At 38.7% G+C, this 25,495-nt stretch overlaps 3 protein-coding genes across 6 annotated transcripts in view; all 3 read right to left on the bottom strand.

Annotated features, from left to right (window-relative positions):
• Positions 1–75: 75 nt before the first annotated feature.
• Positions 76–4,113, bottom strand: tmem121b (transmembrane protein 121B). Its single transcript, XM_029160809.3, has one exon. The coding sequence runs from the start codon at positions 3,482–3,484 to the stop codon at positions 2,297–2,299; it is 1,188 nt and encodes a 395-aa protein (XP_029016642.1). The 5' UTR covers positions 3,485–4,113; the 3' UTR covers positions 76–2,296.
• Positions 4,114–5,117: 1,004 nt separating this feature from the next.
• mkrn1 (makorin, ring finger protein, 1) lies at positions 5,118–14,379 on the bottom strand. Of its 2 annotated transcripts, none has more exons than XM_029160803.3 (8): positions 14,152–14,379; positions 13,405–13,536; positions 11,139–11,320; positions 9,795–9,910; positions 8,869–9,083; positions 7,349–7,459; positions 6,904–7,048; positions 5,118–5,866 (listed from the first exon to the last, which is right to left on the bottom strand). In XM_029160803.3, the coding sequence occupies exons 1-8, from the start codon at positions 14,223–14,225 to the stop codon at positions 5,654–5,656; spliced, it is 1,188 nt and encodes a 395-aa protein (XP_029016636.1). In that variant the 5' UTR covers positions 14,226–14,379; the 3' UTR covers positions 5,118–5,653. The 2 variants fall into 2 exon arrangements, with proteins under 2 accessions (XP_029016636.1, XP_029016635.1); XM_029160802.3 differs by having other exon boundaries at positions 9,795–10,015; positions 14,152–14,377.
• Positions 14,380–16,388: 2,009 nt separating this feature from the next.
• The window catches only part of tmem178bb (transmembrane protein 178Bb), an 88,561-nt gene continuing 79,454 nt past the window's right edge, over positions 16,389–25,495 (bottom strand). For all 3 annotated transcript variants that reach the window (XM_029160812.3, XM_055511207.1, XM_029160811.3), the window contains 2 exons: positions 23,992–24,129; positions 16,389–22,118 (listed from right to left, as the gene is read on the bottom strand). In XM_029160812.3, the coding sequence (XP_029016645.1) occupies positions 21,868–22,118; positions 23,992–24,129 (389 nt within the window). In that variant the 3' untranslated portion in view covers positions 16,389–21,867. The remainder of the gene's footprint in view (positions 22,119–23,991; positions 24,130–25,495) is intronic.

Here is a 25,495-nt window from a genome sequence, read left to right as displayed (position 1 = left end):
TTTCATCCACATAATACTCTGATTTACATACAGCACATAGATTGGATTATATCGATACAGATATCCACCACAAAGTCATAGCAGAGGTAAAATCTTATTTGTAAACAACCAAGAAAAAAACATTTGAAATTGACTGGCACTTCTGAACAGAGAGTATTTGGTACTTTGAGTGTAGTACATTTCACTGTGCTGTTTAGGTCCACTACTTCAGTGAAGAATTGTAAATGGGCCTGACTGTAATGAAACTCAATAGTAAGGTTGATATGAAAAAAGAGCCTTTCCAGCTACAGATGCGAATAAACAAATCATAAATAATTTATACAAGATTGTATAAAATATAACAATTTAAATACTTTCGTAAGCAACAAACTTCAGTAAAAAAATAAAAATAAAATAAATAAAAATAAAGCAGAAAAAAGTATGACACAGTCAAGATTCTCTACATCAGTGTCCAATTAACACCACCAGCCTTAATGTCTGGATTTAGGTAAATATGTAAAACAATAATTTAATTAGATTTTTATGGTCATTTGCTTTTTGAGTCACTCTGTTAAGTCTCAGCCACATCTAATGCATGCATCTAATGTAAACTACTGTAAGTCTCACTTGATGTTGGCACAACAGAATTTACAAATCCTGTTAGGCCATGTCATTGATTCTCAACATAGTCTACATTCATACAAACATACATGACCAAAGGTGCTTTTACACGTGCTAGCTATGTAACCTGATTGAACTAATAATCATGTCAGTCAACACGGAAAACCAGTTTTCTACTGTATTCCCATATGTAATTTAAAACAAATGAAATGACATTTCATTTGACAATAAAAAACTTAAGCAAACTGTTCATTGATCCCACACTTCTTAAAAGGCACAAGTCACATTAATTTTTGACCTGTTTGCATTGATTGCCCACAAAACAAAGAAAGCTGGGTAATTGCAAATATACCCTTGTGCTAATAAAATTTCATTCAAAAATAATAGGCACTAAAATTTAGAACCCTCTGACCAATATTGCATAATCTAATATACTCATCTAACATGCTGACCAGTCAAAATTATGAAAGAGGTCATCATAGAGGCTCATCATGGACCTGATGTTTAATTGACATTTTGGTTTCAAAATCATGTTTCTCATAGGGTAGATTATATAGTGTGCTATGAAGTGGATTATTTTAAATACAGCTCTTGCGCAAATATCTTGAAATTACTATGCTGGTTTTGTCTTGAGTTTTATTTAGTGTACAACCAAAACAGCCAAATTTAACCTTGTTCCCGTACTTTTAGAACATTTATACACAGTTTTATACACAATTTATCCAGAGCAGTAATTAGTTTATAGGACATGGACCATTGTAAATAATACACTCATCCGATCTTTGAATCACCAATGTACAGTACCAAAAGGAGGAGCACCATAGTCAGGTTGTCTATAGAGGATTCTGTTCTTTTTTCAACCTGTTGAACGCAACACCATTGTATGTGAAGATTCTAAATTGTTATGATCCATTCGCTTAACATGATCTGCCAATCTTTTTAACACTAAAGTTCTATTGACCACACTAAAGTGTACATTGGGTTAAGCAATTAAGGAGATAAATATACCAGCTATCAAAGGAACTGGAGTCTGGGATGTTTTCAGACTCCAATCCAAAAACCATTGTTGTAAAAGTAGCAAAACAGCAGCAGCAGATAAGTCCTGTTGTGCAGACGTTCATGGGAAAAGAGCTGTAGAAAACAATTGCCACTACTGAATCTATAGCGCTAAGATATTCTATACTCTCAGCCTTTATATAATCAGCACAGACCAGAGAGGCAACATCGTCTCCAACAGAAAACATTAGGGCAGAGGTTTGAAGCAAAACCCAGGTCCACTTTCCTCAATGAATATTACAGCAGTACACGTGAAATAGTTCTAAAACTCACATATTGGATGTGGACTAAATACACTATAGATGTCTTTTCTGTCATAAAATCACCAAGACTAAAATATTGGTTGAGTATGCAACTGTTTCACATCCTCAGATTCTCAGAGGCCTTCGATTGACACACGTCTGTTTATCTATATGCGTCACTGGGGCCTCCAGGTAAATGGTTACTTTTCATTTTGATTTTACCTTTCGTATATAACTGTACAAAATAAAGAACTACCACATTAATTTGTGTGGAAAATACGTACGCCGATGCCGCACAGTTTCCTTGACCTGTCGGGTTTAAATTAGGATTTGCTGTTTCCAGGCAGGTGTGCGCAGCAAACCACTTTCCACGGAGAAAAAAACGGTGTTCTTCGTATCTAGGACTGGGTAACGGCCAGAGTGTTAACGTATCCGTGCGGACACATGTCGTTTTCCGACACGCAGTGGGAGAACTGGGCCGGATTGCTCGCGCTGGCCAGCCTCCGAATCCCCCTCACCGCTGCACACTGTTCCACCAGTTCCATCAGCTTACACACCAGGAAGAAGATGTTTTTGAACATGAACACCGAGACCGGCATCTTATATACAAACACCAGGAAGCATCTGACCATGAGCAGAGGCGCGTTAATCAGCAGGCTCGTGGAAAAACGAGCCCACAGCCACCGGAACCGCAGCTCAGATGCCGTCAGCTCGTAGAGCCAGACCACTGGCACGGCCAGGGCCACGAAATACACCGAAATAACGGTATACTTCAGATAGACGTTGGGGATCTCGTTCCTTAGCAGAATTTCCACCAGCGTGAAGCCGTCTAGCAGGTCCAGGCATGTGGTCATGAGGCAGCTTTGGGAATGGTGCCATGTCGCCCCGTTTAAATCTTCAATTATGGAATTGAGGAGACAGAATAGCAGCGGCGCTGAAAGCAGCATGATGATTTTGAAGCCGGTGACACCGAAAGGTACCTTGTGTGCGATCAGGTCCAGGATGGATGTCTCCAAGACCAGCACCAACTTCGGCGTGCAGGCGATGACATAGATGAGCCAGGCCAGGTAGGCGTAGGTGAACTCCCCGAGGTTGCAACCGAAGATGGAGCTTTTCTGGTGGAAGCCGCAGGCCCGTTCTCTCTTGCTTCGCGCGTTCTTCATGAAGAAAATTCCCCAGCCCGAGATGACAACCAGGTCCGTGGCAATCCACGAGCACCAGTACAAATCGGTGAAGATGATGAGGTAGAAGTCCAGAACACCGCCCTGGAAGATGAGGATGAAGAAGCAGAGCACCTTGTACAGCACGCTCCTCTTCGACCTGTGCGCCAGCAGGGGAGCGGTCTGCATGAACTCCGCCGAAGTCATGATGCAGGCGGCGGCCGCGGATGAGGACACTAGGGGCTGGATGCTGCCGCTCTCTTCGGGGATAATACTGTCGCTGGTGGTCTGGGTGTCTCGTCTCCCACTTAGCTGCCCCACTTCCGGAGAAGACGACACGGGCGAGTCGGAGCAAATGCTCAATTCAGATCGGGGATAGTCGATCTCTGCATTGCCGTCCCCACTTTCGGAGATCATGGTATGCATACAGTCGCCTATCTTCCTCTAGTTGTCGTTCTTCCTCATGCGTTTAAAGGATTCAGAGAGGAAGGCAAACAAGGGAGCGGCTTGATGGAATGGACTACAGCTGTTCCAGCTCTAAGTTGTCTCGGTCTAGATATATTTATTAATTAAAAATACTCATGTTGTAACGACAGGCTTGTGTGACACAGTGGGAGGAACCTCATTTGTATAACTGCACTTCCTGCTACCTTAACTCTCCACCGATGTCTGTCCTGTGTTAATGTTATCCACGTTTTTCACTGCACGCTCTCGTGCGTCGTTTTATATGCCATGGTGGTAACGCTAGAATAATCCCTGAATAGAATACACCCAATTGCGAGCGCCACAACCGAATTTCTCGGTTTATATTTATATAGAAACGAGATAGTTTTAACATTACATTGTAAATGTAGAATGGCGCAGTTGGCGTATTAGATTGAATTAAGCTGTACGGTGTATATAGTGTACTGTAAAATACTGCTTTTGTAAAATATGTAAAATATTTTTTAGGAAGTTAAATGGATATGTTAAAGTTTACCATTTATTTTACATTTACAATTGTGTTCCTATTGAAATGACATAGCTCTAAGGTTTTTAGTTATTTTCTCTGCTGTCTGGACTAGCAAGTAGTTTTGTACTGTTTTTCCATTTATAAACTAACTCCTCTGAATGAATGAGTGGAACAAAAAAAATCTTCTCCCACAGCATAAAGTATTAAATTAACACAAAATAAACACAAATTGATAACAAATTTTAATTTCAAGTTAGGGATGGGTGGCTGTGGAACACCAACATTAGAAAACACATTTCAGTAAAAACATATGCATTCCAGTGAAGTTCAACATGTTGAGACCAGCTTTCATGACTCAGCAACAAGCCTTCAAAAGCATCACTTGGTTGGGCCAACATGAAAAAGTACATCTACACTTACACTGTTTTGGGGGACATTGAAACACTTCTTTTGATTCTCTGCACCATAAGTGTTGACACTCTGATCAGATTTCGAGGAAAGGTTGACCTCTTGGTACGACAGCCGTTCCAAGATGCTGAGACTTCGGATGATGGAGGGGAAAGCTAAAAATAATGCTCTCCTTTTCTTTGTTTCAGATAGTGATTTCCTGATGTGTTGAAGCAGTTCCATTTCATGCCAAACTACTAGTATGATCCTAACCACAGAAGATGTCTGGAAAAATCTGCCAAAACCCTTTTTACCCCAATTGTACAATAAAATAATTGTGCAAAGTTTACTCATAGCTCTGATCCAGGACCTGCCAAGACCAGCATCTTTCTAACCAAAAAACCTCTGTTTACATCTGGGCATCCTTAATAACTGACTTGTTAAACTTATGAAAATGACTTTATCTTAAAAAGCATTTTAAAACACTGTGACCTGATGAAGTATTAATGTTGTCACATGTGTGACTTGAAGTTGGTGTACAGCTGTTTAATGGATTTTTTTTTTCCATACTATTATTTGGTGACTAGAACTTACCTACTTACTTACTTACTTACTTACAGTAGCTCAGTGTGTCTCACTGATCGGCTGCAAGATCTTAGTACCACCAATTCACAAAAAAATAAAGAACACAGACTGAACTCTAGAGGAGTACAACAAAGATAATGATTATGGTACATTTATTACATCAGCACACATATGGCTATTAGCAGCTTTAAAGGAACACAAAAAAGAAGTTCCGGCCTTCAGAAAGAGTATGTAAAATTAAACATGCCCATCACAAATACAGTAAATTGTGCTGAGTAGGGTGCATCCACAGTCTCAGAAGTATGTACAAACACCTGGGTAGACAAGTCAAACCTACACCCACGAATAAACTTGACATTTTTTTAGCAACATTTGAAGAAAGTTATAATTTATTAAATCTTGTATGGAGTTCTTCTAAGTTCTCCTTTTAACATGAACTGCACAAAACAGACTCACAATTATAGGTGTCTAGAAATTGTTATCACAAGCGCAAAGACTTGTTACATTTTTTTTGTATCTCTTGTAAGTTCATTTATTAATGGCCTGCTTAAAGGCACTGCCACAATACACGAGATGGGGGAGAAAAAGCTACTGTCCATCACTCGCACAAGACAGTCCATTCTAGTGTTTAGTATACATCTGGTTTGGGGAGGTCAGTAGGTGGGGGGTCGCTATAGGTAAATCTCGTAAAAGTCGTCTAGCTCCTCGTGAAACAAGTCCCATTCATCCTCTGAATCTGTCACCTCATCGTCTGTTCCCGCAGCGAGCAGCATGAGGAGCATCTCACTCAGCTCAAACGTCACCATATCATCGTCCTCATTGTCAAAGGAATCCGTGCTTTCCCTCTCATCAAAGATATCCCACAGTGGCGTTCGCCTTGAGTTCTGAGGAGAAGGGAGAAAGAATGAAAGAATTGTCAGAAGTAACAGCTAGGAGGGAAGGTTTATAAACCTGTTTTTTCAACAGTCTTTGGTCTTAAGCAAGTCAAAATGTGAAGAATAAATGTAAAAATGTTATGGATGAATCACATTTTACTATTGTTGTCAGTTTACTACTACACTATGCTGTAGCACTGCTGTCTACTTCCATCTGGGAAGACACTACAATTATGAGCATCCTTTCTCAAAGGGATGCTGAAAAATGTATTCTGCATTTATTACTTGTAGACTAGACTAGTGGTAACTCCTAAATAATAGGATGTCCCAGCATGATCCAAACTGTTCTAAAGCAAGTTCTGACCGGAAGAGAGACTATACTTCTTCCCATTTTAGCTTGAGCGTGAGGGAGGAAGCCAGAGTAGACAAAGAGAACCCACACCCACGAGGGGAACATTCCAGCTCTACACAGAAAGGCACCTGTTCATATCTAACCAGTAGTGTCTTCTCTAACCCTAACCCAGCTTGTGTTTTGGACGATATTGCTGCATTCGCACAGTATCAGCATCGAAAACATAATGCTGAATAATAACTGGCTATATATATATATATATATATATATATATATATCTATATATATATATATATATATATATATATATATATATATATATATATATATATCTATATATATATATATATATATATATATATATATATATATATATATATATATCTATATATATCTATATATATCTAATATATATATATATATATATATAGATATATATATATAGATATATATATAGATATAGATATATATATAGATATAGATATAGATATAAACACACACACATCTTATGGTCATCCTCCAAATCATCCTCCCCAATTACGTAGAGTGTGCCACAGTTATGAAGGAGGTCATATGTCTGGGTGACTGGGTGAGGGGCTAGGTTCTCCCTGGATCAATGATGGACGGGGTTGGCACAAGCAAAGCCGCACACCTTGACACTATAACTGATAAATTTGTGGATATCCATTTTTACCCGACTTCTGCTGTTGGATCCAGTCTGTCTCCGTGGGGGCTGAGCTGTCTCCAGACGTCCGTCAGGAAATGCGTGCTTGTAAAAGCAATTTGAGCCGAAGGGGCATGTTCCACGGCCCTCATCAAAATATCGACATGGTTTACTTCTAGAGACGACAAATGCAAAACCAGGTAATGCCTACAGTAAGTGATGCTTATTATTATTATTATTAACACAAACAATCTAGACAGATTAAGAACACAGGAACCAAATTAGTAGATGAGGGGTAATTTATCAGCGAAAAGGTAAATTGAATAAAGCTGTAATAGAAAGACCATGCAAATAACTAGAAACTTTTCATTTGTGTAAACTTTATGAAATCAAATGTCAGGCTACTACTTGAGGTTAAAGTAACAAATGCATGATATGTATTCTTTGTGTTCCCATATGATAGGAAGCTCTATACCCCATGCCATCCTTGTACTTCTGGATGAGTTTTTGCTTGTCGTCCTTATCTTCCACCCAGTATTCACTCGGGATGACAAAGTTAGATGTGATTCGACACTCTGGGCATGACCTGTAAAGACAAAACAAGAGAAGATGATGACAATACTCTTTACTTGGAGAATGAGTCCCAATGTAAACATCTGCTTTTCACTACAACAGCAGCAAGTTTTTTTCCTCATAAAAAAAATCTAAATTAAACTAGCAAGACATCCCATAGACATAAATCTATGATGTCGCATTTAACTGTGTGTTTAATTTAACATTTTGTACTGTCTGTCTTTGTATTGTCTCCGTGTCTCAGTGACTTAATCCCCTCTAAACCACCACCACAACGCATGAAAAAAAAGTTACTTGTAGAGGTCCCTCTTCACTTGCACGCAACTAGGAGTCATATTTTATGACTTCTGTAGTGCTTTTATCACTGTCCATGGCACATGAAAGTAGACCAACATATGTAGATAAAAGGTGACCTCTAACTAAGCACAGTATGTGAGGGCTCTTGAGTTGTGGCTGGTTAGTGACATAGTCTGACATATGTTCAGCTCATGATACCTTTAGCTGCATTAAAGGTTGTGTCTTTGCCATCGCCAGCGCAATCACAGATGATTATAGTGATAGTAGTAGAGGGTAGAGTGGCTGAAGATCAATGCGAGGAAAACCACAGAACTAGCGTTAGATTACGACAGGCAGACACACCCTACACTAACACTGGTGAACACACAAGGGGAGGACAGTTCACTGAGAGTGAACACTTCTTGGAGATTAGCTGAACAATAACCTGGACTGGACTGACAACATGTACTGTACTACAGGAAAAGAAAGAGTAGACTCATTCTGCTGAGGAGATGAGACCAAGGACTTAACCAACATTTATAGAGTGGTAGATCTCAAACGCACACAGAAAGAAACTGGATAGATTAATCAAAAGGTCAGCTCAGCGGATTTTGGTGGATGACCGTGGACTCAGGTAGGAAACAGAGGATGCGAGCAAAGTTGTAGCCCTCACTGGAGAATGCCTTCCACCCACTATACGGTATGGCACAGTATCATCTTTGAGCAGCTCCTTCATGGACTGTTTACTACTGTGCGTGTGCACATATTTTTCCTTCGACGTGGGGACCATAAACCATGTTTTTGCTATCAAGGTGAGGACACTGCGACAACGTGGGGACATTGGCAGGTCTCCACTGGTCTGAAAGCTTTTTTGAGGTTCAAGATGTGATTTTAGGGCTGTGGTTAGAATTGACTTTTGGTTCAGATTAGAGCAAAGATTAGACGTCTGCCTTTATTTGTGATGGTTAGGGTGAGGGTAAGGGGCTAGGGAAGGCATTATGTCAATGGGAAGACCTTTCGCGCGCGCTGACGCTTCTGCTAGTGATACAATATCAGACACACCTATTGCAACTGCTTGTTTGCACATCCTTTGTGGTTGACGGAATTCAGCATTACAACAGCAGTTTGTCACATTAGGCAACTTACTTGATGATTTTGCTTTCAAACTGCTTGGCACTCCTCCACTTGCGGATACATTTTAGACAGTAACAGTGGCTGCAGTTGGAGAGGATGCCAAAACGGCGTTCACTTGGATTGGCCTTCTCAAACACCACCTCCATGCACACACCACACATCATATCCTTACTGCGTTGAATGGCAAATGAAATCTCCATGTCTTTCTCATGGGCCTCAATGCATGCCTATGAGAGAAAACAGTAAAACCAGTAAGGAGACAACTTTTCTGCGGTTTACGTAATTGGGCTTCACATTTTCACATATAATATTAAAAGGTAATCTATGCAAGTGGTTCTCCTCTGGTAGGTCAGGACCCAGAAGTGGGTCGCATACTTATTTTCAGTGGGTCACCGGCCTTTGCCAGGCTTTTTTTGCCATCTAATCACATTCCTCAACAGTAGGTGGCGATTCTGCCCTGTAATGCCCGTTTGACATAGGAAACCCACATATGTTAATTGCACATGGTGAAACTCAAAGTATGACCCCCTTAAAAACTGCTGTTTAAGAAACTGAATTTTTCTTTTTATAATGCAGTGTCGGTTTCCACGGGTTCAGTGAGTATTCTCAGTTAAAACTACATAATTTCAGTCAGTGCATTTTATATGAAAACACTGAGTCTGTTAAAAATTATTATATTTAGAAAAATGTTTTTGAAATCTTTGATAGAGTCAGTCTTGATTGATGATTAAATGCATTTGAGAAGTTGCCTCAAATTGGGTCACGGTTTGTCATTAGGGGTGATGGTGGGTCCTGAAGCCAGACCAGTTAGATCTAGATAACATTATATTTGGTAAATAGAAATCTCAACAAAAGTTAGAGAAATTAATCAATAGAAAAGAAAAAAAAATAGTAAAAATAAATGCATTTGATGTGAACACGCACAGATGGTGCATTACCTTAGTGTGCTCAGAGCGCTGATTGCTATCAGTTGGGTGGAGCACTTGGAGGCCGCACATGTCACACACGTCACCATGGAGATAGGCACAGTTGATTCCATAACGACACTCTCCAACTGCAGCATAAGGACAGATTTGCTTTCGTAACTCTTTGTCCAGGGTTGCATCACTATCCAAATCCTCAGTTAGTGGGATGGAACTCTCCACCTTCACTGGTTCAGCTGTAGACAACAAGGAGCACATAATGTGACCCTAACTCTTACTATACCATGTAGATATAAACAGTTATGGTAAATTTTCACTTGCACTATGTTGAGAAAATACTGCATTTTAATCATTGAATCATTGTCAGAATTTATTTTGCTGATCTGCTGTAACCTTGTTAGCTGTGTTATGGCTTTGAAGTTTTCTCCCTTCTGCTCTGCAAGAAATAGGGAGTACCGGTGTGTAACATCCCTGGTGTGCTCAATCATTGCTTTGTGCAGGAAATATTTTTCCATGTACTGGTAGACTATTCACTTTCCAGAGTGGAATATATATTATGAGCTGAATTTGAAATTGCCTATGGTGTAAACTGCTCACTTTTTGCAAGTAAAATCCTGAAGAAGGTCTCAACTGACTCACTGTATTTAAGATTTACAAAGGGAATTCACAATTTCCCTATTTAAGAAGTCTTAATCCACCTTTCAAACATGCAGTCTCTAATATGTTCATTGACTTACATTCAGACTTTTAGTTGTTCATTCATCGACATGCTACATACTTATAGGAATCCTGCCTAGCATGGAAAGGGAGCCAAATAATTTAAAACAGGAAAATTATTAACAACCCTAAGTATCTTTCAAACAATGTAGAAAAGCTGACTTAGTCATAGTTGTGCTGAATCCAAGTAAGTCTTAGTGGCAACAATCTTGTTCAGCACTCATATAGTGTTCCGGAGAATTTTGTGGAATAGTGGAAATAAGTTTCAACATGACTTCGAACTGATTTCAATAATAAATTATGAAACACACACACACACACACACACACACACACACACGCACACACACACGCACACACGCACACACGCACACACGCACACACGCACACCTTTTAACTACCGGTAAACATTGTCCTTGACATCTTGACATTCAGCATTATGGCCGTAGTTGTACAATGCAAACGACTGACGACACAATGTGATGACACAAATGGAGATATTCTGCCAGCTTTAGTGTTAACTTAAGATATAGCAAGAGTGGAAAACCTTGCAAATGACCAATAGAACAGCAATCAATATGGCAAGATTGTTAAAGAATGGCAAGATTAAAAAATGTAATGATGTAAATAGCTGGTGACTCACCCCGTCCACAGTATGGCTGCCCTGGAACAAACTCTGCAGCATTAGCCCAGTCTTTTGCCCCAGGACCAGGTGGTGTCCTGCATTGTTCTGGGTCTGAGAGGCTGACCTGTGACATAGAGGGTAGCGGCACTGTCTGAGAATTTGGCAGCTCCTCGTTCTGTGGTGGTTTACAGTGCTCAAACCTAAAGAATAGGATACAGGGCACAGGGTTATTATAGTATAAATGATCTTGTGTTACACAACAATATAATCCTTCCTTGATTACTCATAACTAAGTGAATTTTGTTAAAAATTTTAAACTGAATTATACCAAATAAAAATGTATTTGCAAGTATAATCCATCCATTTAAGATTTCAATTGAATTCAGTTTTATTTTTATAGGACTAATTTACAATAAAGGTTATGATGCAGTTTACTACAAGGTAAAACCTTGAACAACTAAAACCCAACAAGACACAAAGTAGAGAGCGTACAATATATATACCGAGTATAGTCATACGAGCATTGAGCTTTTGTTCATTTTTAAATAATTTATTGTTCCAATATTTTCATTTTATTAGTGTTCAATTATTTTTACATCTCAGAATGTACACAAATTCTCCAAGCAAAGAGTAAAGACTGACATTATGTCTGTGCTGTAATTAGAATGAAACTTGTAACGTTAATATTGAAGGTGAAGTTGACAACTAAACAGCACTATGTAAATAAGTAATGGTATTTTTCTCTCTTATGTCCAAGGATTGCTTAAACCTTGTAAAATGGTAAAGTGAAATGCTCTGAAATCATCTTTAAAAATATAGTTAATATAATTAAAAAGGACAGTGCCTTGAAAATAGATCCCCAGCTGTCCATATGGAACTCTCTTAGACCTGCATAATAACAGCAAACGAATCCACTCCCTAGTCATAATATAGCATGATTAACAGTCTGTTGCAGCTTGTGCACTGTGTCCTAAAAAAAAGAAAAAACCTGGCTTTGCTCTCATATAGAATGCTGAGCTCCATCAGAATATGAGAGGGAAGTGAAGGAGGGGTTAAATGCATAAGAAAAGCAGGGGGGGTTATGCAATTGCCACGCAATCTGCTGTGCAGTCTGTCTGGCCCTAGGGGCTGTGAGTGAGCGTGTGAGCGAGTGAGCGTGTGAGCGAGTGAGCGTGTGAGCGAGTGAGCGTGTGAGCGTGTGAGCGAGCGAGTCAGCCAGTCACTCACTCACTGGGTGAGTGAGCCCATTACAATAGCTAGAGCCTAAGAAATTCAATCTTAATAGTAGGAGCCTTTCTATGGACCGTTCATACAGGGTGCATAGCCTCACAGGGGTCACAGAATAATAAGGACACCCTCATTAATGCAGTTCCATCACAACAATGGTGGAATGTGACTTACCAACACAACGCTCAGACCTATACTAGGCTAAAGGCTTCCAACACGCAGTAGGCCAACAAGTAAACAATGCATTCACGTGAAAACCAATTATGTCTTTGGCACTGTTCAGGCGGGCCTCAGGGTGTCTTAACAATGGTCCTTAAGCCAGACACGGAGCAGACACTGTCTAAACATGAAGGTGGTTGCTGTCTGGTTAGAAAAGAAAGAAAAGAAGCCAAATCTGCTTTTTAAAAAGGGCAATAACACAGAATTTGGAAATGTTTCCTAGTTGTTTGAAATGAACTGTCTCAAAAGAAAGCTGTTGATCATGGAAAAAATTATGGTACCCTAACTAAAACGAGTTTGATTACAGGTTTACTATTAAAGTACATTAACACAGAAAAAACAATTAATTAATAACCTGTATATAAAATTAGGTTAAACTGATGTAAAGTTTTGCTCTTAATGTGTTGATTTCCATAATTCATCATTAGTATACAAGTATATATAGTATACAAGTTGTTGTTTTTTTTCACTTTATTTTACTTTATTGATTTCACAGTGGGGAATTTCTATAATGCTGTGATGCATCAGGAGTTCGATAGTTTCTCTGGACATACTTGGAGCTGTCACAAACCAACAACATGTTGACATTCTGAAGCCAGGGTGTCAGTTCCACTTGGGGAGAAAACTGTAACATCTAAATACGCTTTGCTTTGCCAGCACAGCACAGCAGTCACTTGGCTGGGAGCACAGACAAATTTAGAGAGGAAGTTATAATGCAGCAAACTGGACAATGGTCGGCATTTCCTACACTGAGGCAAATGACTTTGAACATGCAGCTGAGAAAATATGCCTCTTTAAACACACATATTCACCAAACATACATACTAGATGCTTTTACCTGCAACGATCCCCAAACATACAGTTTCCCTTCTGAAAAAACTTGCAAATCATAGCGACAGGCTTGCTGTTGGTCAGATCATGGGAATATCGACAGTTGTCCCCTTCTTTGCAAAGACCGTGCAAGAAATATCTGTAAATACCAAAGAACAAAAGACGTGGGCACATTACAACAGCATCAGAAAACAAAGCATTAGTTAAGCGCAAAGTTATACGTTATCCATTACGTGTTCCCAAAAGCAAGGATATACGGATACACAGTATCATATTTAACAGCGTTAACTATAATAAACATACGATTTTTGGATGTGGCACTTAACGCTGGTAGTTGACGTGACCATTATGAGATTTACATGATTTTCACAATAGGTAGTTTAAAAATAATGCTATAGGTCAAGTGTACTGTGTGCCTTGGGGGACACCCGTTAACGTTATGAAATGAATCTCACGACTGACATTTTAATGGTAAATTGGTTTTTGCGTGATGTTAAGTATTAACGCTATCAAACCCAGGTCACGTCTCAACAAGAAGGGAGTCTACCGATCGCTAACATGAGCGCATTCTTTTGCTTTGTGACAGTGAAGACAAGAACACCGCACGATAATATAGCTAACATTAGCTAGCCAAGGGTAAATCGAGCCTCAGAAATCGCTACTGTCAATATCGCGCTATCAAATTCTTATTTGGTGACAAACGGCAGATAACGTAACTGGCTTGAATATTTCACCATTATTTGGATTTTTTTACCTGCACGATACGTGTTTGGTCCAACCTCCTGTTACTGTTGAAGACTCCGTAAACGCTGCTGCTGCCTCCGCCATTGCTGTTTATGTTGAGGAGCTACAACCGGATGTTCCGGACAGCTCCTCGAGCTCGGCTTTTTTCGCATATGTGCTTTTCAAGCGGACATGCCCGAAAACATCGCGCCGTGAGCGGTTCGTTATGAAAGTGACGAAAGGATTGCGGCTCTCTGACGTTTTCGGATCTAATTTCGGATGTTTTTCCACTTTGTCGACATCTGCCGACCAAGTGTATGTGAGCACAAACCTAAAATTTGAAACAGATTAAAAATAGACAAAGTAAGTACATTATATATTTAGAGTGTAACCTCTAATTAAAACACTACAATACAAATAAATAAAATTGCATTGCTTTTTATATATCTGACAACCCATAATAACCTGTTAATGAATGAATAATTAATGAAAATGATTTTCATTTATAGGGTAATTTAGTCATACAAATTGCATAGAAACTGCATAGAAGTGCAAGAAAGTGCAAGCCAGATTGCTGTTTAACTTGTTCTTTGTTCTGAGGTATTAATGAAGCGCAGTGCTTGTTAGTAACGACAGACGGCGCTGTGGTAAGTAAAGGGAAGCATGTGCAGGTGTCAAAAAGTGTGAAGAAAAAGCACTTGCTATGATTAGTCGTGTAACAACTTAATATCTAGCAAGCTAAGTGGCCATTGAGGGTATGGATGGGGTAAAAGCTACTACAATCTTTGACCTTGTGATGGTGCACTGGACCTCTTATAGAAAGTATAGTAGGTCATTCATGGGTCATCCTGCAAATGATCCACTGTGCCTCAACCCAGAATCTTTAGATTATTACTCTGAAGATTGTAGAATACATGCATGATTGTAGAATAACATTTGGTGCATTCACAGCAAAGAGTCTGAACTCTCCACTCTGAAAAAACACATGTTCAGGCTGTACTTCTTCTATTGACCCCTGTTGTCTGACCTGGTGACAGTCTGTTTCAACCTGTTCACCTGTCTCAACATCTGTGTGCTGGTTCTCAACAGCTAATAAATAAATGAATTTATATTTTTGTTTCCATACGATATCGATATTTTTTTGTTTTGAGGAAAAAACAAGAAAATGAGTCGTTTTGCCAGCTTTTAATTCGAAGTTGACTTGCCTTGATTTGACTCAAAGTAGCATGTAACCTAAGCACTTTACTTGCATGATAAAAACCATGACAAAAAACACCCCACTTACTTGTAGGGCAAAAGATTATTAACCTTATTGTAAGAAAAATGTGTCTTTTAGTTTCTCCGTGTCTCCATTTTGTAGTGTCTGGTAAGATAAGATGACATACATCTTTATTTGTTTCACAATGTTACAATTTGTCAGTTTTTGCAATTTGTCCTCTGCATTTGACCCATCCCCCTCACTGGGGGAGCAGTGAGCTGCTCAACTTGGTTTGAACTGGATATCTGGCGACAAGGCTATTGGTGACCTACACTGATGCACTGTAACCTACAGTTATGCAACAATTTTTATTGATATTAGTGTTATAATTTAGGTGTATAAAAACATTAAAGATCATTAAAAGAAAATTTCATGTGGGAGAACTTCATTTCTCTTGGTTTATGCACTAAGGTTATTAGTTGGCACTTCTACATATTGCGTTTGGTTCACAATGTTTACATTCTTTAACTGTAAAAGGGCAGTGAGAAATTGAGAAGGATCTGTTAATTAAATAAAATGTGAATTAAGATAAAGTTTTTTTTTAATTGGAGAGCTTCTTCAGGAAAAATTGCCAGGTCTGTGTTTTTCTATTTTTTGCTCTGCTCTACTTGCTCTGTGTAGGTTTTTAACATGCACTGAAGTGACACAGACCACAACGAGGCTGAAATTGGGATCACATTCCTACCTCAGATTCAGCAGTTAGGAGCAAAGCAAACAGAAACTTTTGTTTGTGTTAGGATCCATGGTCTGTTTGTGTTTCCTTGTTAACCCCTTACACTCTTTACCTCTTCCTGTTCTTCCCCTCTGTTACCTGTTGCCTGGCCTCCAGAGTTGTACTACTCTTCTTACACAGAGCAAGAAAAAGTATGGGAACAGTGGAAGACAGAGAACAGTTTTCTGCATTAATTTATCATCAACTGTGATCTGACCATGTAAATCTAATGTAGTACTTTGTTTACTCATTACAACATTACAACATTACTATAATATGCTTAAAAAACACACAAATCTGATCTTTCATGTCTTTTATTAAACACATTCATTCAACATTCCATAGTGGTAGTGGAATCAAGCAGTGAACCTTGAACTCTGACCTGACCATTTTAAAAGGCAGATTTTGTATTACTGAAGACATTCTGTTGTTTACCTGCTCCAGTGTTTGCAGCGGACATACAAACATTCTCACATAATCCTGAAGAATTAGGAAAAATATTTTTGTCATGTTCATCAGCTTTACTTCCTGTCAACTTTTCCTCCTGTCATCATTTCATGCCCCACACTCAGTAACTTTATGCAGCACTTAAAGGCTTTTACCTTTTGCTCTCTCTCTAGTGTCAGTGCCTTCAATTACATCCAAAGTGAAATTGTCAGATTGTCTGATATCAACTTCTGACACAGTGCCATTCACTTTGAGTGAAGCTGTCCACCATGTGTCCTGCCTTTGTTCGTGCCACTTCTTCTAAGTTGTTTTTATTACCTTGAAAAGATTAAATGACCACTATGTAAAACTCTGTTCTCCACCATAGATAGGTTTACTGTAGAGTTGGTCAAAAACTATTTGCCTTTCTCAGGTGTTGACCACAGCAAGAAGACTTAAATTTATGTCATGTGCTAAGCTCAGCTATGGGGAATAAGCTTAGCTGTTTAAAATAAATCACTTTTAAATAGCATTACTTGATATTAATTAGACAACCAACAAGTTGTAATGATAAGCTCAGCTATAGTAAATTAACCTAGTCTTTCTTGTTCCATTCAAGTATTTCAGAAGGGCCTTTCTGACCGGGGTCTAGCCTTCTTTCTTTACATGCACCACAATTTACCCTTGGGATGATGTTTACAAGAAGAATGTTATGGGGTCCCCATTTTATGTTCACCCTTCATTCATCTTCTTTCATCTGTTCACACAACATTTTGCAGATACAGCCGTGTTGATTGTTGTGTGAATTGTTGCTATTTCCAAACTGCAATGTTCTTTGTTTAGTAAGCAGCAGCTTCCTTTGTGATGTCCTTCCATAGACACCATGTCTGTGAGTCTTTTATTTATTGTAAACTCATGAACACAGTTCATTGTTTTGGATGTTATTGAGTTTCACCTTTGATAATAAATTATTTATCGTATTGTGCTAATGTATGAAATTAGTTTTTGTTTCTCTGTGTATGGCTGGGATTTATTGGATGTTGTGTACAGCTATGTGGAAGGTCTCACGTTCAAACCCCCACCAAAGCAAGTGTGTTCGTGAGTAAGACACTTTGCACTAGTTCCCAGGGCATGCCTTGTGTCTCAACACACTGCACCACCAAGGATTTATACAATATATGTAAATTAAATTTTAATATATATCTATATTAGATCTACTGTAAAGATTTGTCAGTATTTACAGTGTCATTTTATTAGTGTTATTGAGAATGTTTTATCTAAAGATGATGGTATTAGAATATGGATGTACAGTACACAACTAATTTATCTGAGAAAGTATAATATATTAAACAAGGAAACTTCCTTATATACCTTGCTCTTTTTTCTGCATTCAACAGAATCATTTCAAGAGGTCACTCCCGATAGAGGCCATATAATATAAGCAATTCCTTTTGTGTGGATCAAACTCAAAACGTTTTTATTAAAGTAGTTCTAGTTGACACTTCTAAACCAATATGACTCTATGTATGCTGAAACAAATGACAAATTACTTTTTGGTTGTTCTCAATAGAGAGAAGAAATAACTGATTTCTTTGTGTTGTTGATTTAGATGAAGATCAGATTACATTTTATGACAATTGAAATCAGAAAACCATCAAAGCCTAAGGCGCCCACATTCCTTTTCTTGCCATTATCTAACTTTATCTTGTCTCTAACATATTTATTAGTTTATCCATGAAGCCAGATTCAAACCCCATGAGATTAAGAGATTTTGACTGTTACATACTGTAAGTCACTTGTCTATAAATTGATTTATTGAAGAGCAGCTGAAATATATTTCTAATCAAGATTTCTTTTACAAGAAATGTCTCATTTTAATCCCAACAGCGTTTGTAATAATGTTTCAGTGCAAAACAAAACTGTCAAAAAGTATTGTAATATTCATAGCTTTGTAAAGGCCACTGAGTAAATTTTTACAAAGACATAACTGTTGCCTTTCATATGAGCTTCATCTGTGAGTAATAATGGATTGTTAAGATCTCAGGTGTGTATAAAAAGAACCCCGGTACACTAGACCTTCACATCAACTGCACCCACACCGCTGCAAAAATGCACAAGATTCACCCTGAGACTAAAGTGTTGATTATTAAGAGGCTGAAGACCAGATCCACGGCAGACATCTTCAATGTGTCTCAGGGTAAGTACAGATGATAAAAAAAAGGGACTTTCTTGACAAGCCCAGGTCAGGCAGACCCCGCAAGACAACTGCTCGAGAGGTTCGTTGGTGGGCCTGAAAATCCAAGGCCAGCCTATTTTTAACTGCAGCACAGCTCCACGAGACCTGGTCACTTGAAGTCCCTGTGTCAACCAAAACAGTTGTCTGATTCTGTCTTTAAATGGCCCTTGATGGTGGAATCAGTGCCCAGAAGCCAGCACTAAACAAAAGACAATTAAAAAAACATGTGGCAATTGTCAAGGTCATCAGTCTGCTACAAGGATGAACGCTGGAAAAGTGGCAGAAGGTGGATTTTTCAGATGAATGTTCTGTTGAATTACACCGCAATCGCTGCAAATATTGCAGGAGACCTACTGGCTCTCATGGATCCGAGATTCACCCAGAAAACTGAAAAAATCATGGTCTGGGGTTACATCCAGTATGGGAGTGTGTGAGAGATTTGCAGGGTGGAAGGCAACATCAATAGTCTAAAATACAAAGATATCTTAGCTACCTCTTATATTCCTGACCATAAAGGAGGCCACATTCTGCAGCAGGATGGTGCTCCATCCCATACTTCCATCTCTACATCAAAGTTCTTCAAGGCAAAAGATGCTCCAGAATTGGCCAGCCCAGCCGTTAGACATGAACATCATTGAGCATATGTGGGGTAGGATGAAAGAGGACGCATGAAAGACGAAACCAAAGAATATTGGGAGGCATGCAAGACTGCTTTCTTTGCTGTTCCTGATGTCTTCATCAATAAATTGTATGAATCCTTGCCAAACCGCATGGATGTAGACCTTCAAACACATGGAAGTCATACAAGATATTAAATGTGGAACTCACAGCACCACTACTTGCTGACATATTTTGGTATTTGCTGTAAAGTTGTTGAATAGGCGACAAAAAATTATCTTGCCAGATTTAGACCTTTCTGTCTTGATTAAATGATCTTTTCTCAGTGAAACCGATTTATTTCAGTGCATTAAACATCATTTGGAAAGGTTTTAGCTTTAAACATGAGCTATTTCTAACACCAATTGGTGATTAATTAAATGTCAGGTTAATAGCAGGTGTTTCTACAAAATAGAGAGCGACAAGACGTTTGTCAGGTCCTGTGCAGTATGTGATTGGAAATCTTAACTCCAATGTGTTATATATGACACCCGAAAGCTCTGAGGTTTGGTTGTTAAAATAAAACTTTGGTTTATTCAACTTATTTTGTAGTTTTATCCAAAATGCCAAGATCTTGGAACACTGTCTAATAGGTCATGAAATATTATTGGTCAGATGAGAAGACACAATATTGACAGTGAAGATGAATTCTGACAACAGTGTAAAGTATATGCTAATTGATATACTCATGAGCATCATCTTATTTTATTACTACTATTGTGGATATCCAATAAGAAAATCTCAGGTCATGTTGAAAATGAACCAATTTAACCCTGCCAAAAGGATGGGTAACAAAGCTAAACATGATCAAAAACTGCCTTGTTTTCCAGATCAATATCCAGATGTACATCAACTGGCATAAACAAAGTCCTAAACCAGGCTATGATGTAAGGAGTCACAACAGCCCAGGTATTCCTGAGACCAAATTTGGAAAACTACTTTATTTCTACATACTTGCCAGTGCTTCTAAGTTAAAATTAATATTCAAGCTGTAATTAACAGATTTTGTTCTCAAAGAGATGTCAGTTCTGTTTTTTATGTTTTGACTGTTTACTTGCAAAAAATAATTAGGACAAAATGATTTACTAAAGCCTTTTGACTTGACTTGCCACTTTTGATTATTTGTGCCACAATTGAAAGTTCAAATTGTGTTTGCATCTGTGACTTCTGTCATGATTTGCAGAGTAAACTACTGTACTTTCGCAATATGCTCATTCTTGGTGATGTTTATAGAAATATTTCACCTCAAAAAGTCCTGCCAGGTTTCAACTGTGGGTGAAACACTGAAAAACCTGTACATATGTTCTAAAAAGCGGTAAACATTCACAAATGCCTGCTGTCATCACATGCATGACATTAAGCTTTCCACCATCCTTCTGGGCAGCAAAGTACATGGTTGAATGCTTGCTTACACTTCAAATAGAGGTTCACTGTTTGCCAGTGTTGTTTGGAAACTTCCAAAAAAGATGACAATGCAGACATCAACTGAGTTGTACTGCATATTGGCATTATCTCCTATAGTTTATCAAAGCATCTGTGTCTGTACAGTATTTCACCAAGAAAGCACTCTGCTTTGTCAAGACCTTTTCAAAAATTTCTCACAAAACTGAAAATAACTTCTCCTCATACATGCTCACACATTTACCTATATACTGTAATTACAACGGAAAAATACCACATTTGCTCAGTGAACAATTCATTCATAACATGAAGGAATTAGAGAAAAAAACTAAAATGCACTTTGAATATAGGATAACCACATGTATAAAATGTTAAATGATGAATGATATAATTTGATCGAATGGAGTGCACTTACGCATTAATGAAAATAGTCTGATATGACAATCCCTGGTTGTCATTTATCTGCAATATTCTGTACATATTGTACAACACTGGAGGTCCTTGGTCTCCCCATAGTCTGTGTACCAGGTGATAGGAGGGACTCTCAGAAGCAGGAACACTGAATGTTAACAAGTCTTTAACACATGATTCCATGGTTTCATGTTTGGTTCAACTCAACTTGATCTGACTGATTTACCTTCACTTCTTGAATATTCATGGCACATCAGTTAATGTAAGCTGTATTATAACTCCCAGGTTCAATGCCATTGTGTATCGCCTTCAGAAGCTGAGATGAACCTTAATACAATTACTCACTATCCAAAATATTGTCTTTCATCAACTCATTTTGCATTTCCATTGCGCGTCATCTTTGCTTTTGTTTGACAAAACAAACAAACAAACAAAAAAAACATAACTTCAAAGTTTAGGGAATCATTTTTTAGTCTTTGAATTTTTAAAATTTTTCAAGATAGCAGATCATTAAAACACCCATTTTTAAACACACATACATAAAAAAAATCCGGAACCAGGAGACTGGAGACTGAATGGACACGTAAACACATGAAATTGTTTTCTGTTGCGAAACTGTGGGATGAGCCTTTTCTCAGCTGCTGTATTAGCAGACAGTGCCATTCTCATGACGGGACTTGGGGCAGGTAGATCTGGGTATGGGCTGGATGGAGGGTGCCAAGGTGCAAAAGAAGCCGGCAATAAGGGTAAGGCCCAGGCCGCCCCAGGCACAGAACATGGACCAGCCATAGCCATGGCCAATGTCATCAGGCAGCCCATACAGATACCTCGGGTAACGGGAAAGCTCAAAGTTGATGCCAGCAACACAGGTACAGAGGGAGATAATGCAGAATGTTCCTGCAATGACACAAGACAATACAGTATAAAGCTACAAATACATCAAACTACTGTCACATTGACAAGCAACTCATCAGTCTAACAAAAAAAATATTAAAAGAGTTTAATTTAGATATTGGTTCCCTACCAATTACTGTCTGAATATTTTTGGACACAAAGCACAGGGCTTGGTGTGATATGAATCGTTGAGCGTACACTGTAAAATATATTTGGTTACGTTTAGAAATCAATTAGAAACCTCAACGACGTGGTTCAAATCATTGGGTGGCAGTGGCACTAGAGGTAGAGGGGAGACATTGACCCCTAACTTGCCCCCTATGTCACCATAAGCTGCGGCTGTGTCACCAGTGAGTGAATGTGTGTGCTCGTTGTGGGTGATGGGTGAATGTGAATGCATTGTAAAAGCGCTTTAAGTACCACTAGGTAGAATACCATACAAGTGCAGGACCATTTACCATTTAACAAGTCTTTGACACGAGTTGTCGCTTATGAGCAGTCATGAAGGGTGTTTTTCATGAGTTGTTTTAAAGGCAGAAATGCATGCATTTCCACTTTTTGAGTAATGGTGTAGTGTAGAGTCTTGCATCAGACAAATGAGCCATCGGATAGCGATTTGGAAAAATTTGGAGGGCCAAGTCAAACAATCCTAAACCTATTTTACTTTGTGGTTCTGCTGAAATAAGCCACAGCCATCAAGGAGTGCGGTTTTCACAAAAGGGTCTACAATATGTGGTCTGCAACAATTCATACAGTATGCATTTGTCCCTTCAAATACATTCAAATCCTTACAATCCCATTTCCAGTAGTTCTATAGTCAAATTTTATGGAGAAAAAAGACAAATTTGAATAATGTTGATGTTGACAATGACGAGATGACCTTACTTGTTAGGGGGGTCATAACATTATGCCCGAGCAGTGTTGGTTTGTGGTGTACCTGAATTGTAAGGTTTGCTTTTGTTTCATAACTGCCTAAAACAGGTCTGATGCATTTTGTCACCCACACAACACAGCATGCATTTGTCCCTTCAAATACACTCAAATCCTTACAATCCCATTTCCAATAGTTCTTAAGTCAAATTTTATGGAGAAAAAAGACAAATTTGAATAATGTTGATGTTGACAATGACCTTACTTGTTAGGGGGGACATAACATTATGCCCGAGCAGTGTAGGTTTGTGGTGTACCTGAATTGTAAGGTTTGCTTTTGTTTCATAACTGCCTAAAACAGTTCTGATGCATTTTGTCACCCACACAACACATTTGTAGACTACCCTTGAAATTATATTTACCAAATCCATAGACTATGATAATTGTATGCAGTCTTCTCCAGCCAAACACAAATGAGCATGAAAATTACTACTGTACCAACTGCGCAGTGACCGAAATAAGGCTTGTGTGTGTGCATTTTAAAACAGTGTTCACATGTTTTGTTTTTACATATACAGTGACACATATATACATATATAATATGAATGACATGACTACAAAGTGGTTCACAAAAACCCCTTATATTTGTATGATAAAACAGGTAAAGAAAGTAGCCGGGTGTTAGTCGGAAGTTACAGCTAGAGGGTCCTGGTTTGATTCCAGGATCACACGGATGCTTTTCTGTGTGGTGTTTGCATGTTCTCACTGTGTCTGTGTGGGTTTTTTCTGGGTACTGTAATTTGACTCGGAATGTTCCGTATGTGTGAGAGTGAAGGGTTGTCTTTAAATGTGACCCTGTGATGGACTTAAGACCTTTTCAGCCCCTCATGTGATTGTCAGCTGAGATAGCCCTCCGCATCTGACCTTTGCTGACAACAAGTGGCTAAGATACTAAGTAAGTGAGACAGACAGACAAGTTGCGATACAATATGCATGTGTTGCTCACCTCCCATAAGGAAGAGAAGACCAGCTACATACTGCATGAGGCCTCGATCCCAACAGCAACCAAGCACACCAATGATCCACCCGAACAAGATGATGGCCACAGCCATGCCCATAAAACCAGCTGTCATTCGCCGCAAATCTGAGAAAGAAAGACAATGAAACATATGAAACTACACAAGACGACACTGACTTGATGAAAATAAACATAACCGTACAAACGGCTGTGTCATTCTTAGAAACACAGGTCCAATAAAAGTTGTCAGTCAAACTCACCCCAGAAACAACCTTTCTTTCTGTTGTACTATTCTCCGGCATTATTAAGTTCTTCTAAATGTCAGTATGTTTAACAAGAGATAGGTAACAGATAAACAACATACTGTATGGTACCAGGAATACTTGCTCATCTGTTCTTCCTTAAATATGTTGAAGAGATATTTTCGAATCATAAAATATTTTTCTATATAAGAAATCATTATATTTTGAAGCAAAGGTGTGTGATGAAAATAGAAATGAACAAAACGTGTGACATGAGATAATGAATATCAACAAAAGTCAACATGTTATACTGCTAATGCTTATCTTTGTTACCCTACTACTGTACGAGGTAGCAAAACCCTGGTCTTCGAGATCCATTGATCTGCATGTTTTCTTGATATCTCTACCATACCCACTGCTAATGACACAGGTGCATTCAGCAAGCCAGAAGCTATACATGCAAGGATGGCTGGCTGGTTGATTTCATGGTTTCCACCCAGGCTTAATTATGTGGTTTTCATTAGTTTTAGCATTTCCTTATTTTTTACCACTGTCACCTGATAGATGCCAAACCACAAATTTATTAGACAAAGGTCAAGCCAGGACGTTTTCACTTATCCTAGATATCTTAATTCTGCTTTTGTACAATACTCCTCTGTTCTCCTGTGCTTGCTATTTGTTTTTCTTTGAGAATCCATGTTGAGAGTTTAAATAAGTATTTCTTTAACCCATGTGATAGTTCTCTTTCATGTTAATTACTTTTGTTCTGTGAATCTTGGTGTTCCTGTTTCCTTGTGTTTTAGGAAATTAATCTCCTAATCCCTTTTAATGAATAAGGATTGGTCCGACAGGCACAGGTCGATACACAGACAATCACTGGTTGAGGCACAGGCAGGGTTTGGGCAAACAGTGGTCAAAAGGCCAACAGGGCTGACTCCAATACAAATATGAGGCAGGCAAAGACAGGCCAAGACAGGAACAAGGTTCAGTACATGAGTAGGATTTACTGACATATACAGTATGCGCATCAAGCATGGCATGAAGTGGAACCTAAATACAGAACTGATTACTAAGTGGATGCAGGTGGTACAGTAAAACACGTGACTTAAGAGAAAGCTAGAACAACACAGGCAGGACTAAACAGGAAGTAGAACAAAGTAAAACAGGAAGTCAGACTAAGACGTAGGATTCGTAACATTATCTATCCATTGAAGTTCTTTTTTGTAAGATATTGTATTTTACACGTTCTT

This window comes from Betta splendens, chromosome 9, assembly GCF_900634795.4.
Source record: "Betta splendens chromosome 9, fBetSpl5.4, whole genome shotgun sequence".
NCBI lineage: Eukaryota > Metazoa > Chordata > Actinopteri > Anabantiformes > Osphronemidae > Betta > Betta splendens.
The sequence above is the reverse complement of the archived record's forward strand: the minus strand, read 5'-3'. Positions and strand labels throughout refer to the sequence as shown.